General features: G+C 39.6%; 1 protein-coding gene across 1 annotated transcript; it reads right to left on the minus strand.

Annotated features, from left to right (window-relative positions):
- Positions 1–1,356: 1,356 nt before the first annotated feature.
- On the minus strand, positions 1,357–3,647 carry LOC139832872 (uncharacterized). The gene is made up of 3 exons (XM_071822822.1): positions 3,510–3,647; positions 2,619–3,176; positions 1,357–1,755 (listed from the first exon to the last, which is right to left on the minus strand). The coding sequence occupies exons 1-3, from the start codon at positions 3,645–3,647 to the stop codon at positions 1,357–1,359; spliced, it is 1,095 nt and encodes a 364-aa protein (XP_071678923.1).
- Positions 3,648–17,986: the final 14,339 nt, after the last annotated feature.

A 17,986-nucleotide genomic window follows, 5' to 3' on the forward strand; every position in this document is an offset into this window, starting at 1 on the left:
CCTTTTTCTTTCGATCTCATGCTGCATCTGAAACGTTGAGGAAGCTGCTAGCTTGTGGGTCCCGCAAGTCATCCTCTATGTAGAATAAAAGTTTCCTTTCTTGGATATATTATTTTTTACCCCTAATTTCTGGCTACTTCTTTTTCTTTTGATCCCGTGCCACCTTGGAAACGTTGAGACCGCTGCTGCAAAATGGGACCCGCATGTCATTCTCTATGTACAGTAAAGTTTCTTTTCTCGGAGTTATTTTTGGCTCGTTATATTTGGTCACTTGCCTTTTTCTTTCGATCCCGTGCCACCTTTGTAACGCTGAGACCGCTGCTGCAAAATGCGACCCGCATGTCGTCCTAAAAATACTTTCCTTTCTTGGAGTTATTTTTTACCCTTAATTTGTGGCTACTTCCTTTTTTTTGATCCCCTGCCGCCTTTGAAACATTGAGGACTCTTCTGGCTCATGGGTCCCGCTTGTCAGCCTCTGTGAACAATAAACCTTTCCTTTCTTTGATTTATTTTTGACCCCTAATTTCTGACTAGTTGCCTTTTTTTTGGATCCCATGCCGCCTTGGAAACGTTGAGGATGCTGCTGCCTCATCGGTCCCGTATGTCATCCTCTCAGAACGATAAATGTGTTTTTTCTTGTTTTTTTTACCAACTGAAGTTTGGCTTATTTTTTCTTTCGATCTCATTCCACCTTTAAAACGTCGAGACGCTTTGGCTCATGTGTCCCACATGTCAGCCTCTTTGAACAATAAACCTTTCCTTTGTTGGATTTATTTTTGACCAATAATTTCAGGCTATTTGCCATTTTCTTTCGATCACATGGCGCCTTTGAAACTTTGAGACGCTGCTGGCTCATGGGTCCCACATGTCAGCCTCTATGAACAATAAAAGTTTCCTTTCTTGGATTTATTTTTGACAGTAATTACTGGCTATTTGCATTTTTTCGATCCCCTACCGCCTTTGAAACTAAGAGGACGCTGATGCACGTGAGGTGTGGTCTGAAGTTAATGGCTTCTATGGTATTGACCTAATCTGTAAGAATTTTGCCTCTCCCAAGATGTGGATCTTTGATTATCTTTGTTCAGTCGGTGTTCTGCGGCGGTTCTATTATCGCCTTCGTCAAGCATACATGATATAGCATTGACGAACTGAATGTGAACATCCGTTACAGGCTTTTTTAGTAGATTCTGTCAACCAATTGCTAGCTTCTATATATATCACTAGTAGTACATACATCCCGAAAGCATTAGAATATTAGACCATGTTCACAAGAATAACATCAAGTCTGAAGTACATTAACCAAGTGATGAAGTATATTGTTCAGACCAGTACAAAATATAGGGAGTTAAAGTAACACTATGCAGAAATTGGCCCAAATCTTGCATATATCTCTCTAGCAAAGGGATCAGCCACTGACAAGTCATGTATCAAGCAGCTACGAACACCGTCCGAGCTGAACTTATCTAAGGATGGTAAATATCCAAACTGAAAATCAACATCTCTAGAAGCGGTGTTCTTCAGGTCTAGGCGCTTGAACTGGGTATCCCACCAGATCTTATTGTGATAATTTGTTACACCAAATTTCATTACTTTGAGCATTCTAGTGTTCTGCATAAAGAACCTGGAGACAATAACATCATTTCTCCTTCCTCGGTAGTCAGAAATCGAAATTTCTTTGACATGGAGATCAAGGCATTCAATGGGACAGGCTGGCTCATTATGCAGCACATGAACCTTATCGCCGGTTCTATAAAACTGCAAAGAAGTCAAATTAAGTAGTCAGTACAATAACAAAGTACTTCATAGCTGTCAACTAATGAATATCTCAGGTGAGTTGAATCATGTGTTAACTGAGGACCGTGGAACAACATAATCCCCTGACACGTTCCAATTTGATAGATGCACTTTTTTACATCTGTTATTGTCATTGTAAAGTTGGGGAAAGGTTACCAACATGGGAAACTCCAATCCGCAACTAGTTGCGGGTGCACCCCATTTTTCTTTTGACACTTCCAAGTTTCCAAAGAAAAATGTAAACTAAAAGTCTGGACATACATTGTGTTCTATCATGTGCTTCTGTGAAGTTTCATCCAAAAATATGATAATATGTGATCTACACAAAAAAGAACAAATGATGTGTAAATAGTAAGTCACACTATTTACATATGTCTAATCTTTTTTACACAGATCACATATTATCATGTGTTTATATGAAACTTCACAGATGCACAAGATACAACACATTGTATGACAAGAAGTTTAGTTTTGAACCAACATAATATAACTCCATTGTGGATGTTCTTCTAGTACAAAATATTGTTCAACTGATCTAGGCTAATAACAGGTTAACTCCATGTAACTCTACACTTTTTGCTCATAGTGGTAAACAGTTAACAACAACGAATTTACCTTGATATATAGCTTCTCCGTGCAGGGAAAGCATCTAAGAAATGCAAGTAGTTGATCCAGACTAGGGCCGTCAGATTTTAGAACCAAGTTCTTCACTGTGCACAGAGAATGTTCCAAGCTTATGGGCATCATCCTCTACAGGACAATGGTACATATGTCAAAAAAAAACAAAAATATGAGTTAGTTCAACAAGAAGAAGGCTGTTCTACCAAAAAGTTTATGCGTCCAATAACAAGTTGGCAGCCAGGGTACGACGCAAAGCCCAACACCATCAACTTTGGTGCGTTGGCGACCTGGATTAGTAGTGGAACATCATGAACACATATGACCAATCTCTCGAGGCAAGATGCATCCATAATTTGCACCGTGTCTAACTGAATAAGTTCGGTGGTGTTGTGTTTCCAATAGCTAGCCACACTAATTGTACGAAGATTTGGCATGTGAATGTTGAGGTGGGTGAACCCGTGGACCCCCTCAAGGTGAAGTGCCTCGAGCACAATACAGCGGGTGAACAGGCGGTTGATGTTCGCCGCCTTACAGATGTAGACATCATAGAGCATCAGCTTCTTGAGTTGGGGGAAAAGAAGCATGGAGTTGGCATAAATCTCGGGCAAATAGCAAGTACAAATGCTGACAATGCGCAGCGTGGACGCGCAGCGGAGCGCGGACAGCGGGAAGGAGCGCATCACTGTTCCACCATCGAATCTGAGGTACTCGACACAAGATAGGGTGGTGGACCGGAACCAGCTGTCGAGCGTGGTGTCGACCTTGCAAGTGCTTCTGAAGGGGTCAATTGATACGCTTCTGGCAGGGCCAGGGTGAGCCGCGAGGATACTGGAGATCGCGGCGATGCGTTTGTGGTTTTGCTTGGCGAGTTGGTCGTCGATCTCGAGGTTAAGTGGGACGGAGTGCCAGAGGTGGCGCCACCGTTTGGAGACCAAGGTTGTGCTTACAGCGGATATAGTGGGCAGGTGGGAGATGATGATGTGGAGAATTTGGTCGGGGAGGCGGCTGATGAGGTCGTTGTCGTCGGCGAGGAGGTTAAGTGGGACGGAGCGCCAGAGGTGGCGCCACCGTTTGGAAAGCAAGGTTGTCCTTACAGCGGATATCATGGGCAGGAGGGAGATGATGATGTGCAGCATCTCGTCGGGGAGGCGGCTGACGAGGTCGAGGCTCGACGGAGGCTCTGCCCGATCTGGCTCGACCCGCCTTCGGGAGTTGAGCGGCTCCGCCCCCATCTGACACGGCGGTGACACACGTAACGCCGTAGTCGTCTGCTCGAAGTGTGTAGCAGGTAGCGGAGCGGATCTGCTGGACAGGGGAATAGGCGCAGCGGCGGTGGTGAGGACAGAAAGGTACTCGGCGGTGGATTTAGGTGGATGGAGGATGCAAGTGCGCTGGGGGGTTTTGGAGGAGACGGCAAGCGCTATGGAAGGAATGTTTGCGGCGGGCGGCCAGCTGGGGCGAGGAGAGAAAGGTATACTGCTACTAATGATGCGGTGCGGCGTTTGCGTCTCCCTTCCCCACGAGTTTTTGATAATCACTCTTGAAAACACCAAGAAGATGGAGGTGAAGAAGACGGAGAGGCAAGGAAAAAAACATTGTGAATTGAAATCAAAAATACTACGGGCGTTCCTTCTCTCTCTGGTCTCTGCTGCACTTACTGCACCTGTGGTGCAGGCATGTGACCCGAGAAGAAGCTAATGTACTGTATAGTTGTCCCGTGCACGCCGTGTAGCTGTATTTTGTCTCGTCAAATCAGCTCGGGACAGTTTCAGCAGAGAAAACATCATTTTTTTCTTGCCATCATCATAATAGGCGAACATTACCACAGGCCCACATGGGTTGTATTTCTGTAAACGGTTGGAGGCTACGGCGAGGGATACTTTTTCCCTACATGGGTGGCAGCATAGTCTACGGATTGAAGCCCCACCCGCATTTTAGGCGTTATATGATTCATCGTTTCGATATGTATTTCGCCTATTTTCTCCTTTAGTTTGACATTTTTGTGATCCTAAGTCTATTAAGGCCTCCTTTGATTTAAAGGATAGGAAAAGTATAGGAATAGGAAAGGTATAGGATAGGAATGGCATGTCTACTTGAAACCTATAGGAAGATGAAGTTTGTTTGATTGTAGCAAAGGAATTTTTCATGAGGTATGAGCTAATGTTTTTTTCCTATAGGAATTACACTACAAGATTCCTATAGGAAATTTTCCTATAGGATATGTTCCTATGAATCAAACAACATGTATAGGAATTTTTCCCATAGGAACCAAATCCTACACAATTCCTATGCAAATCCTTTGAATCAAAGGAGCCCTAAAACGGCTGTGTGCACCCTGGTTGTGCAGAGGCTGGATGTAATTGCTTATCAAAAGTAATAAAGCATCCTTTATCGAAAAATTACCACAGGCCCACGGTAGTGCACATCCAACTTTTACTACTCAATCCTTCATATGCTGCACAAACCACCACTTTAACTTTTTCTTTGCAGTTTTCACTATTTTTAGCAGTTTCCACCATGTGGTGGTCTAATATGTTGCAAATTTCACCACTTGGTCATCTGATCAGTTATTTTGTCATGTCGATAGTAAAATCAACAAGTGGATGCCAACTTTTTTGAAGGGCTTCTCTCTAAAACACAGTTTGCATTATGGCATGTTTGGTATTTTCCCTTAGTACATCAAAAAAAAAGTTGACACATGCTTTTATTTTCCTATTTTAAGCACCTTTGACCATGATTTCAAATTTAGGTCAAACTCACGGGGCCATAAGATTCACGACATTTATTTGGCAATTGTTTCAGTATGGCCAAGTAGTTAGGTCTCCTTTGGTTCATAGGAAATGGAAAGTATAGGAAAAGGAAAATAATAGAATTGGGATGTCATGTCTACTTGAATCCTATGGGAATCGAGCTCATTTCATAGGATTGACATAGGAATTATGTTGGATTTGGTTCTTATGGGAAAATTTCTTATACAAGTCATTTGATTCATAGGAACTATTCCTATCGAAATCTTGTAGTGCAAATCCTATAGGAAAAACACATTAGCTAATACCTCATGGAAAAGTTCCTTTCCCATAATCAAAGACACATCATGTTCCTATAGGATTCAACTTGGCATAACATTCCAATCATGCACCTTTCATATTCCTACACCCTCCATATTCCTTTGAATCAAAGGAGCCCGAAGTTTATTTGATTGTAGCAAAGGAATTTTCCATGTATCGACAGTTTGACATGGTATTTCAATATCCAATCAATAAGGCATGCAAACATACTTAAAGACACACATGGTGCCAAAATCAGTGAAAGGGAATATTCTCAAGAACATAGGTGTGTCATGTTTGGCATTGTTCCTAGGTAGTAAATCACAAATGATGAGTACATGCTAAATTACTAACATTCGGAAGTTTGCCATGGTTCTAGCATTAACCAACTCACCTCTCACTTCAGAAGAGAGCCACGCGAACTCCAAGAAGGATTGTGTCAAAAAAAACTCCAACATGCATGGTGCCAAAATCTGGCAAGTTTTTTTTTAAAAAAATATTTTGGTGTGCCATGTTTGGTATTTTTTATATACATTTAGATTACATACATCACAAACAACTACTCAATGCTTTTGTTTGCCATATGGGTGTTACATACTTGGATGCAACGCATATGTTTGGTCATTTTTTTGGGGGGTACCACACCTTTAGTGCACATCATGTATATATAGTTTCCCCTTTTTAAATTGTCCTTCGTGTACTTCGGTTGAAATTTCAGATTAAATGGAAATGAGCCCAAAACTAATTTAATATATGGTCACAAACCGAAATAATTCGTGAAATCTTGGAAATGTCCATCCTACCATATCAACCACGTGAAAAAATTGCATTGGCGGCAATCTGCCACTACAAATTTTTACCATTTCACGGAAAACACTCATGTACTAATTTGTTCCCTTCTAGCACTTCATAAATCTCCCCGATCTAGTTCGAAAAGGAGCCCCCGTCCAAAGAGTCCCTGTTTATAACTAAAACTAATTAATTCAGTACCGCATAAATCACAATTACCATTAGATAAACAAGATTAATATAGGAGCATGTACCACCTGTCAATTACCGGTTCGCAATCTCCATATGCTCACAATGACCGGTTCCACATTATACTTGGTCGAATTCAATTAAACATACAAGTACATCATGCCGAAGTTTTGTTCTAGGACATGGGCACACTCAAACTAATGACGGTAATAGACGATACAACATCGCACACATAAATAGACGACATGTCTAAAATGAGTACTCATTTTTGAACACAGAAAAGTCCCGAAGGACCTGGCGACACTGCTTTTATATTATGATGATGGTGGGATTACAGACTGCAAGAAGGACCCTCCAAGTAAAAGGAAACTACGGATAGGACATCTAAAAGTACAAAAAGAACTCTAGATCTAGAAAAGGAAACTCCATCCGGTCCTTCTCCACCGAGCTCAGATCTTAGCCTCGAAGCGCGATCATCTTCTCCATTGAGACCGGCAAGATCAACCACCTACCGTCTAGTTGGCGCATGCGGGCACGTCGCCTCGTGTTGCAAGTATTCGAGCAAGTCTCCGCTCATGTCGCAACCATCGTTCCTGCAATCCACCTTAAACAAGGAGACAAATCTAATTAAATCTACTTCCTTTTCGTAGATGCCGTCGCAGTTCGGGCACACGAGACTGGGCAGGTTTCTTAAGCAGCTTCCGCATGCAATATGCCCTCGCTCCCCCATGCGAATGCACTGCTTAATACAAGAAAATTAACATGACTGTTGGCCCAAAGAAAAAATATAGCTGGGTGCAACCTAGTGAAGAAAGTACTAACCCGGTATAGTGGACGTCGTGCGATTTGAGAGCACAAACCGCAGATGAACGTTCTTCTCACCCCATTCTTTTCCATAACACATTCACGGGAAAATTCCATACTTTCAGATGGAGGAATTTCACCTTGGAAGACGCATACAGCATCCCGGGCACGCGCCACCGGGCAGGTTCCTAGCGCAGTGCCGCATGCAAACTTCTTGCACGAACAGCACTGCTTAATACAAGGAAATTAACACGACTGTTGGCCCAAATTAAAATACAACTGGATGAACCTAGTGAAGAAAGTACTAAACTGCCAAAATGGAGGTTGTGCGGATTGAGAGCACAAACCGCAGGTGAGCAGTCTTCTCAATTTAGCATCGTCAAAAAGAGCTCTAAAGCTACCAGGGGGAACCTCCATGCCCAACGATTCTAAATGGAATATGAATTTAGAGCATGGGAAGGAGATGGGAATAGAGGGTCATAGTCTTCGACTTGTATATATATAGGCGAGGGAATTGCAGATTCCACCACGGACAGAGATCCAGTGACTTCACTTGCGACTTGTACGTGAGTCATTCGATCAAGATCTAACGCACATTGTTGATCCAGATTTTGAACTTAAAATTAAACTCAATTTTGAAATGAAGTATAACTTTACCAGAATACTTAAGGAAAGATATATATCTTACTGTAATGTTTTCGATTTTTTCCGAGCAACTTAAATTGTGACTTCAAATTCTGGATCAAATGTGTCCGTTGGATCTTGATCTGATGGCTCATGTACGTAAAGTTGCATTTTGGAGTAAGTAAAGTCACTGGCCTCAAGTTCCACCACCTCATACTTCGTATGTTGCACAAAAAAAACATTTGGACGGATATTTTGCGGTTTCCACCATGTACTGCTCCCATCTGTTGTGATTCCACCACTTAATCATCTAATCAACCAATTATACTGGTAAATATTCTCTTACTTTGCATCTCAAATATTTCCCTAACTTTGAGTCCCTGAAATGCAGATCCCACAATTTGGGGGACCTTTATTTTTTGTCCCATATTTTTCTATTCTATATTTTTTTTTACTGGGAATCGGAATCTTAGATGAATCTAAAGGTTATTTAGATTTATTTATTTCTTTGACCCAAAGTCAGGAAAGGCCAACCAGAGAATCCCCTTCGGGTAGAGCGGGCTGCGGGTCTTCTCGCTGACCGTGAACATTTGATAGAGTGCAGTATGAACGCGCGTTAGTACACTCAAAAAAGACAGAGAGAGAGAGACGTTGAAGAGGACTTCGAGTTCTGGTACCTCACCTGCCCGAAAAAAGTACGATGGCAGCCTAACCTGCCCTAAGTACGTCCGGTCAAATCGATGCCTTGCCTTGCACGCCGCCTGCGCGCATCCATGTCTTCCCGATGAAATTGTCAGTCCAAAAAAAATCGGAAATTTAATTCGGCTCTTGGGCGGATATGCTACCTCGACCCAAAAAAACATAGTATTTTTAATTTTCGAAAAATTTTAACAAAAAAATTCGCATGTACTCCTCGATAATCTATGTGTGTTCGTGTAGTTTCGTGAAAAGCCGATACTTTTTGTGGTTGATGTAAGAAGACAAAAGCAAGTATTACAAACAGCTTTATTTTTAGCAATAAATTTTATCTTTTTTACACAACCCAAATGACAATTTAGTTTTTTTATGGAAAGACTTTATGCGCTCTTAGCATGTGAAGATGAAAAGATTAATTTTTTGTTTGGAAGTTTTTGACATTTCAAAATATATAGATGTTGCAGTTCAAACTAAATGGAGCATACGCACCCAGGAGCCAAAACATCACTCCCCCAGAAAATACGATTTGTTTTCTATTTGCGACGCTACCGCGATGCCTATCACATGTTAGTAGCTAGCACCATCGAGCACGCCCCAATGCTGTGTGTATTGTCTTGTCAATTCAATGGTCATGGTAATCTGACCAAAATATACGTCTTGGAGTACGCGTGCGCCTTATTCCTTGAAATGGACGTAGTACTTTATATTTGGCCCAAATGCGAAAAGTGTTACTCCTCCTATTCTAGTACTATACCATATTATGTTAGAAGTTCGGATCAGGATGAACAAGTTAAATGTAATCTTTAAAACGTACAGCTATGTCAAGTTTGACTAGTGCAAATAAACCCTCTGGCATTAAGAGAAACATCAAATAGTACAAAACACCTTAATAAAAACGAAATTACAACAAAATCCTTGAGATGCCCTTCGTCTTCAACATCCAGACCGTGTCGACAGCACAATGGCCGACACTAATCCAACCAAGGAAGCCAGAATCCTAGGATAAGCAAGCTCGGAAGGTAGGTGGCCACGGAAGCTCTAGCACGTACCAATTCAGCACGCGTGAGGGCCCGCCCAGCATCTCAATCGGCACGGTGTGAAGCCAGTGCTCGTCTCGAGCTCTCTGGAAGCGTGAGAGCTCGCCGGATTCTCTGTCGAGAGCAAGAATGAAATTTCCGAGCGCACCGAACACGTACCACTGGAAGAAACGGGCGTTGCACCCCACAAAGAGGATATCCGACAGGCCTATGTGCGTGGCGTCGAGAGGCACGGTGGCGCCGGAGGAGGTCCAAGTGTGGCCACTAGGGCCAGGCGAGAACACGCAGGTCTTGCAGATGCCGTCATGATAGATCAGGCACGTTACCCTGTAATTTGACAGACTGATGTGCGCCGCAGCGTCCTCGCCATGGAGGGCGGCGCCCAGGAACAAGCTTACGAATGTTGTGTTCGAAACAGCAGGGGGTGGAGGGACCGTCACGTACTGACCTGCCAGGGGATCGCAGACGACGAGACGTGAAGGCTGCTCGAAAGGCTTCCCGTGTTCGGTGTGGTCGAAGTCCGCAAGGAGTAGGAGGCCGCCCCGAGAGTTGGCGAGCTCCAAGCTGAGGTCGCCGTTTGGCGCCCGTGGGAGGAAGTCGAGCGCGAGATTATTTGCGGCGACCCCGGCCCAACATGACGAGGAAGAGGGAACGAAGTGGGGCAGCAACCCAGACGGACGATAGTGACAATGGGAGAAGCTGATGTGGTAGTGGCCGGCGACTATGGAGGATGGCGCGCCATGGAGAGCGGAGACGACACGGAAGTTCTCCGACGCGATGAGCTTGCGCCAGCTCCTGCAGGTGAACGCGGCGCGGACGAGATCCAGAGGTGAGGTGAGACGCAGGAACACCAGCCCGAGAAGTTCATCCGGGATGGCGTCACCCTTGTCCTCCTGCCCGGACTTCCTCTGAGCATTCTTCCAGCGGGGGCGGTTGTGCCCCATCTCCGGCTGGACCTAGCTCGCGTACGGGGGCGAGGTGTGCTGTAGGGAGGAAGCTAGGGAAGTAGCGAGGCGGCCGGCTTGGTAGAGACTAGAGAGCGAAGAGGAGATTTTTCTCACTGGGGGAGTTAAGTCGGCATGGGAATTAAGGAGGAGACTATGTACTGATCAAAAAAGTTCCGTGGAATCAGATTCCTATAGAGGGGGTACTATGTACAGTACGGAGTAGTAGTAATTTTGGGATGGAGGGAGTGCTCAGAGTATCTCAAGATATAAAAAAAGAAAAAGCAAATCAGGCCCTTAGTAAGGGCCCGAGGAAATTGCACGACACACCACTTATTGCTGTGATTGTTGCACAAAACGGACACTTTACTTTTTTTGCACATATACATCACTAACTATGGATACAATTTGGAATAAAAACTAGTACTCCGTAGTTGGCGATCCCCGATCATCTGATTTTATCTTACATAGTTTAGTCCTACGTTTGAACCTCCACGCAACTATGTCTTATATATGAAGTCAATCATGAAGAGAAGTGGTTTTGGGTTTGAAACATTGAAATTTAAAGAACCTCCCAAAAGCTTTATATATTTTAGAGTGACTAAGAATGATCCATGCTTACCTTTTCATTTTCATATTTTAAACTTGTTTAAATCTTTGTCAACCCTAGGATTTGACCAAAAGATTCAAATGGGCATAAAATTCATAAAAAATCAGAATAATGGAAAACAAAATCATATAGTCTTATTATGTCATATAGTAAGCATTCAAGTTGATAAATTAACAAGGTTTGGACATATTCAAACCATACAAATCATGTATCTACCCCCTAACCCTAAACTCTGTCTTATGAAGTCAAGCTTGAAGAGAAGTGGTTTTGGGTTTCAAACATGGGAATTTCAAAATCCTCCCAAAATCTTCATTTTAGAGTGACTAAGAAGGATCCATGCTTACCTTTGCATTTCATATTTTAAACTTGTTTAAATCATTATCAAACCTAGGATTTGACAAAGATACAAATGGGTGGGCACAAAATTCAAAAAAAATCATATAAAATGAAAAACCAAATCACATAGTCTTCTTATATGTCATATCGTAAGCATTAAAGTTGATAAACAAGGTCTAGATATATCCAAACCACATACACAAATCATGTATCTACCTCTGTCGATCTTATGAAGTCTAGCATGAAGAGAAGTCGTTTTGGGTTTCAAACATGGAAATTTCAAGAACATCCCAAAAGCTTCATTTTAGAGTGACTAATAAGGATACAAACTTCCCTTTTCATTTTCATGTTTTAAACTTGTTTAAATCTTGGTCAAACCGCCTAGGATTTGACCAAGATTCAAAAGGGCATACAAATTCAGAAAAAAATCAAAAACCAATGCACATAGCATTCTTATGCCATATATACAGTAAGCATTAAAGTTGATAAACAAGGTCTAGACATATTCAAACCAGACAACTCATGTATATATCTACCCCTAACCCTAAACTCTGTCTTATATATGAAGTCAATCATGAAGAGAAGTGGTTTTGGGTTTCAAACATGGAAATTTCAAGAACCTCCCAAAAGCTTTATTTTAGAGTGACTAAGAAGGATCGATGCTTACCTTTTCATTTTCATATTTTGAACTTGTTTAAATCTTTGTCAAACTTATAAGATTTGACCAAAAGATTCAAATGGGCACAAAATTCAAAAAAAGCAGAAAAATGAAAAACCAAAGTACATAGTCTTCCTATGTCATATAGTAAGCATTCAAGTTGATGCATTAACAAGGTTTGTACATATTCAAACCATACAAATCATGTATCTACCGCCTAACCCTAAGCTCTGTCTTATGAAGTCAAGCTTGAAGAGAAGTGGTTTTGGGTTTCAAACATGGAAATTTCAAAAACCTCCCAAAATCTTCATATTAGAGTGACTAATTAAGAGGGATACAAGCTTCCCTTTTCGTTTTCATGTTTTAAACTTGTTTAAATCTTCTTCAAACCTAGGATTTGACCAAGATTCTAATATATGGGCATAAAATTCAAAAAAAAACAAAAAAATGAAAAACCAAAGCACATAGTCTTCTTATGTCATATAGTTAGCATTAAAGTTGATGAACAAGGTTTAGACATATTCAAACCAGACAAATCATGTATCTACCCTCCTAACCCTAAACTCGGTCTTATGAAGTCTAGCATGAAGAGAAGTGGTTTTGGGTTTCAAACGTTTAAGCCAAAAGCCCCTTTTTCAAATACTTCAAACTTATTCAAATTTGGTTCAAATTTGAAAGACATACAAGTTATAGCACACATAGTGCATACATTTTCACATATACTGCACTAGATAGATGCTAACCCTATAGTTTGAGGCCATTTGGATGAGGTAGAAAAAATTCTTGGATTAGAAATGGGGTTGTTCGAACCCCGTAGTTGGATTTTTTTGAACCTTGATCTGTAGTACTGGGCAAAACCCTAGTTTAACCTATTTAATTATAGATTCATATATCGATTTTTCTACCTTTTTATTATTACTATGCAGCACATGTGTGTTTGCCCGTCTAGCTAGTGAAACTCGGAGGAAGAGGGATAACTCGGAAGGACAGATGAAGGGAGAGCATTATGGTGTCTCCCCTTTTTCGGGTGACGATGTTGACTATTGTGCAGGGTTTGTCAGTGAGCAGGAGGAGGTGCGAGCGAGCGAGCGAGTCGAGCGAGGCCGAGAATGAGAGAGATTTGTTTTTTTTGTGTGAGAGGGACAAAAGAAGGATCCTGAAGGACCCAGAGACTTGCAATACGCATCCTGATGCGTCTTCTCTTGACAAAGAAGATGGCTGGGAGTTTTCGTACCTATTATTGCACGTGACTTGTGCTCACTGAAGTGTGGGACCTCACGCGTGGGCACCACACGTAAGTGACAGACCTGTTGGTGTAAAAACTCGGTTGATTATTATAGTGCATTAGAACAAAGTTTCCTATGGATTCAAGGCTAGGAAATCCAATGTTAACTCATTTACATGACATTATTTTTTCCATGAAGCAAAGTTAACACATCTATCAATTGGTACATTTTGGAGTGACTAAGAAGGATCCAGGCTTACTTATTCGTTTTCACGTGTTAAACTTGTCTAAATCTTGGTCAAACCTAGGATTTGACCAACAAGATTCAAATGGGCAGAAAAATAAAATAAAAACAGAAAAATGAAAAACCAAATCACATAGTCTTCTTATGTCATATAGTAAGCATTAAATTTGATAAACAAGGTCTAGACATATCAAACCATACAAATCATGTATCTATACCCCCTAACCCCTAAACTCTGTCTTATGAAGTCAAGCATGTGAAGATAAGTGGTTTTGGGTTTCAAACATGGAAATTTCAAAAACCTCCCAAAAGCTTCATTTCAGAGTGACTAAGAACGATACATGCTTCCCTTTTCATTTTCATGTTTTAAACTTGTTTAAATCATTATCAAACCTAGGATTTGAAAAAGATTCAAATGGGCATACAAATTCAGAAAAAATCAAAAGAATGAAAAACCAATGCACATAGCATTCTTATGTCATATAGTAAGCATATTCAAGTTGATAAACAAGGTTTGGACATATTCAAACCATACAAATCATGTATCTAACCCCTAACCCTAAACTCAGTCTTATGAAGTCAAGCATGAAGAGAAGTGGTTTTGGGTTTCAAACATGGAAATTTCAAAAACCCTCCCAAAAGCTTCATTTTAGAGTGACTAAGAAGGATCGATGCTCCCCTTTTCATTTCATGTTTTAAACATGTTTAAATCATTATCAAACCTAGGATTTGACCAAGATACAAATGGGTGGGCACAAAATTCAAAAAAAAACAGAAAAATGAAAAACCAAATCACATAGTCTTCTTATGTCATATCGTAAGCATTCACGTTGATAAACAAGCTCTAGATATACCCAAAGCATACAAATCATGTGTATCTACCCCTGTCAATCTTATGAAGTCTAGCATGAAGAGAAGTCGTTTTGGGTTTCAAACATGGAAATTTCAAGAACATCCCAAAAGCTTCATTTTAGAGTGACTAAGAAGGATACAAACTTCCCTTTTCATTTTCATGTTTTAAACTTGTTTAAATCTTGGTCAAACCGCCTAGGATTTGACCAAGATTCCAATGGGCATACAAATTCAGAAAAAATCAAAAGAATGAAAAACCAATGCACATAGCATTCTTATGTCATATATATAGTAAGCATTAAAGTTGATAAACAATGTCTAGACATATTCAAACTAGACAACTCATGTATAGATCTACCCCTAACCCTAAACTCTGTCTTATGAAGTCAATCATGAAGAGAAGTGGTTTTGGGTTTCAAACATGGAAATTTCAAGAACCTCCCAAAAGCTTTATTTTAGAGTGACTAAGAAGGATCCATGCTTACCTTTTCATTTTCATATTTTAAACTTGTTTAAATGTTTGTCAAACCTAGGATTTGACCAAAAAATTCAAATGGGAATAAAATTCAAAAAAAATGAAAAATGAAAAACAAAAGCATATAGTCTTATTATGTCATATAGTAAGCATTCAAGTTGATGAATTAACAAGGTTTGGACATATTCAAACCATACAAATCATGTATCTACCCCTATCCCTAAACTCAGTCTTATGAAGTCAAGCTTGAAGAGAAGTGGTTTTGGGTTTCAAACATGGAAATTTCAAAATCCTCCCAAAAGCTTCATTTTAGAGTGACTAAGAAGGATCCATGCTTACCTTTGCATTTCATATTTTAAACTTGTTTAAATCATTATCAAACCTAGGATTTGACAAAGGTACAAATGGGTGGGCACAAAATTCAAAAAAATCATAAAAAATGAAAAACCAAATCACATAGTCTTCTTATATGTCATATCGTAAGCATTAAAGTTGATAAACAAGGTCTAGATATATCCAAACCACGTACACAAATCATGTATCTACCCCTGTCGATTTTATGAAGTCTAGCATGAAGAGAAGTCGTTTTGGATTTCAAACATGGAAATTTCAAGAACATCCCAAAAGCTTCATTTTAGAGTGACTAATAAGGATACAAACTTCCCTTTTCATTTTCATGTTTTAAACTTGTTTAAATCTTGGTCAAACCGCCTAGGATTTGACCAAGATTCAAATGGGCATACAAATTCAGGAAAAAATCAAAAACCAATGCACATAGCATTCTTATGCCATATATACAGTAAGCATTAAAGTTGATAAACAAGATCTAGACATATTCAAACCAGACAACTCATGTATATATCTACCCCTAACCCTAAACTATGTCTTATGAAGTCAATCATGAAGAGAAGTGGTTTTGGGATTCAAACATGCAAATTTCAAGAACGTACCTCCCAAAATCTTTATTTTAGAGTGACTAAGAAGGATCCATGCTTACCTTTTCATTTTCATATTTTGAACTTGTTTAAATCTTTGTCAAACCTAGGATTGACCAAAAGATTCAAATGGGAACATAATATACATAAAAAATCATAAAAATGAAAAACCAAAGCATATAGTCTTTGTATGTCATATAGCTAGCAGGCATTGAAGTTGATAAATTAATAAGGTTTGGACATATTGAAGCCATACAAATCATGTATCTACCCCTAACCCTAAACTCGGTCGATCTTATGAAGTCTAGCATGAAGAGAAGTCGTTTTGGGTTTCAAACATGGAAATTTCAAGGACACACATCCCAAAAGCATCATTTTAGAGTGACTAAGAAGGATCCATGCTTACCTTTTCAATTCATGTTATAAACTTGTTTAAATCATGGTCAACCCTAGGATTTGACCAAGATTCAAATGGGCAGAAAAATAAAAAAATTAGAAAAATGAAAAACCAAAGTACATAGTCTTCTTATGTCATATAGTAAGCATATTGAAGTTGATAAACAAGGTTTGGACATATTCAAACCATACAAATCATGTATCTAACCCCTAACCCTAAACTCTGTCTTATGAAATCAATCATGAAGAGAAGTGGTTTTGGGTTTCAAACATGGAAATTTCAAGAACCTCCCAAAAGCTTTATTTTAGAGTGACTAAGAAGGATCCATGCTTACCTTTTCATTTTCATATTGTAAACTTGTTTAACTCTTTGTCAAACCTAGGATTTGACCAAAAGATTCAAATGGGCACAAAATTTAAAAAACAGAAAAATGAAAAACCAAAGTACATAGTCTTCTTATGTCATATAGTAAGCATTCAAGTTGATGCATTAACAAGGTTTGGACATATTCAAACCATACAAATCATGTATCTACCCCTAACCCTAAGCTCTGTCTTATGAAGTCAAGCTTGAAGAGAAGTGGTTTTGGGTTTCAAACATGGGAATTTCAAAATCCTCCCAAAAGCTTCATTTTAGAGTGACTAAGAAGGATACATGCTTACCTTTGCATTTCATATTTTAAACTTGTTTAAATCATTATCAAACCTAGGATTTGACAAAGGTACAAATGGGTGGGCACAAAATTCAAAAAAATCATAAAAAATGAAAAACCAAATCACATAGTCTTCTTATATGTCATATCGTAAGCATTAAAGTTGATAAACAAGGTCTAGATATATCCAAACCACGTACACAAATCATGTATCTACCCCTGTCGATCTTATGAAGTCTAGCATGAAGAGAAGTCGTTTTGGGTTTCAAACATGGAAATTTCAAGAACCTCCCAAAAGCTTTATTTTAGAGTGACTAAGAAGGATCCATGCTTACCTTTTCAATTTCATATTTTAAACTTGTTTAAATCTTTGTCAAACCTAGGATTTGACCAAAAGATTCAAATGGGCACAAAATTAAAAAAAAAACAGAAAAATGAAAAACCAAAGTACATAGTCTTCTTATGTCATATAGTAAGCATTCAAGTTGATGCATTAACAAGGTTTGGACATATTCAAACCATACAAATCATGTATCTACCCCCTAACCCTAAGCTCTGTCTTATGAAGTCAAGCTTGAAGAGAAGTGGTTTTGGGTTTCAAACATGGAAATTTCAAAAACCTCCCAAAATCTTCATATTAGAGTGACTAATTAAGAGGGATACAAGCTTCCCTTTTCGTTTTCATGTTTTAAACTTGTTTAAATCTTTGTCAAACCTAGGATTTGACCAAGATTCTAATATATGGGCATAAAATTCAAAAAAAAATGAAAAACCAAAGCACATAGTCTTCTTATGTCATATAGTTAGCATTAAAGTTGATGAACAAGGTTTAGACATACTCAAACCAGACAAATCATGTATCTAACCCCTAACCCTAAACTCTGTCTTATGAAATCAAGCATGAAGAGAAGTGGTTTTGGGTTTCAAATGTTTAAGCCAAAAGCCCCTTTTTCAAATACTTCAAACTTATTCAAATTTGGTTCAAATTTGAAAGACATACAAGTTATAGCACACATAGTGCATACATTTTCACACGTACTGGACTAGATAGATGCTA

Source organism: Lolium perenne, chromosome 1 (assembly GCF_019359855.2).
Source record: "Lolium perenne isolate Kyuss_39 chromosome 1, Kyuss_2.0, whole genome shotgun sequence".
NCBI classification, from domain to species: domain Eukaryota; kingdom Viridiplantae; phylum Streptophyta; class Magnoliopsida; order Poales; family Poaceae; genus Lolium; species Lolium perenne.

Coding starts and splice junctions, on each gene's coding strand:
- LOC139832872 (XM_071822822.1), bottom strand. CDS start 3,647: ATGGGGGCGGAGCCGCTCAACTCCCGAAGGCGGGTCGAGCCAGATCGG. Junction 3,177..3,509: donor TCCTGCCCATGATATCCGCT/GTAAGGACAACC, acceptor AGCACTTGCAAG/GTCGACACCACGCTCGACAG. Junction 1,756..2,618: donor TTGGACGCATAAACTTTTTG/GTAGAACAGCCT, acceptor ACTTCTTTGCAG/TTTTATAGAACCGGCGATAA.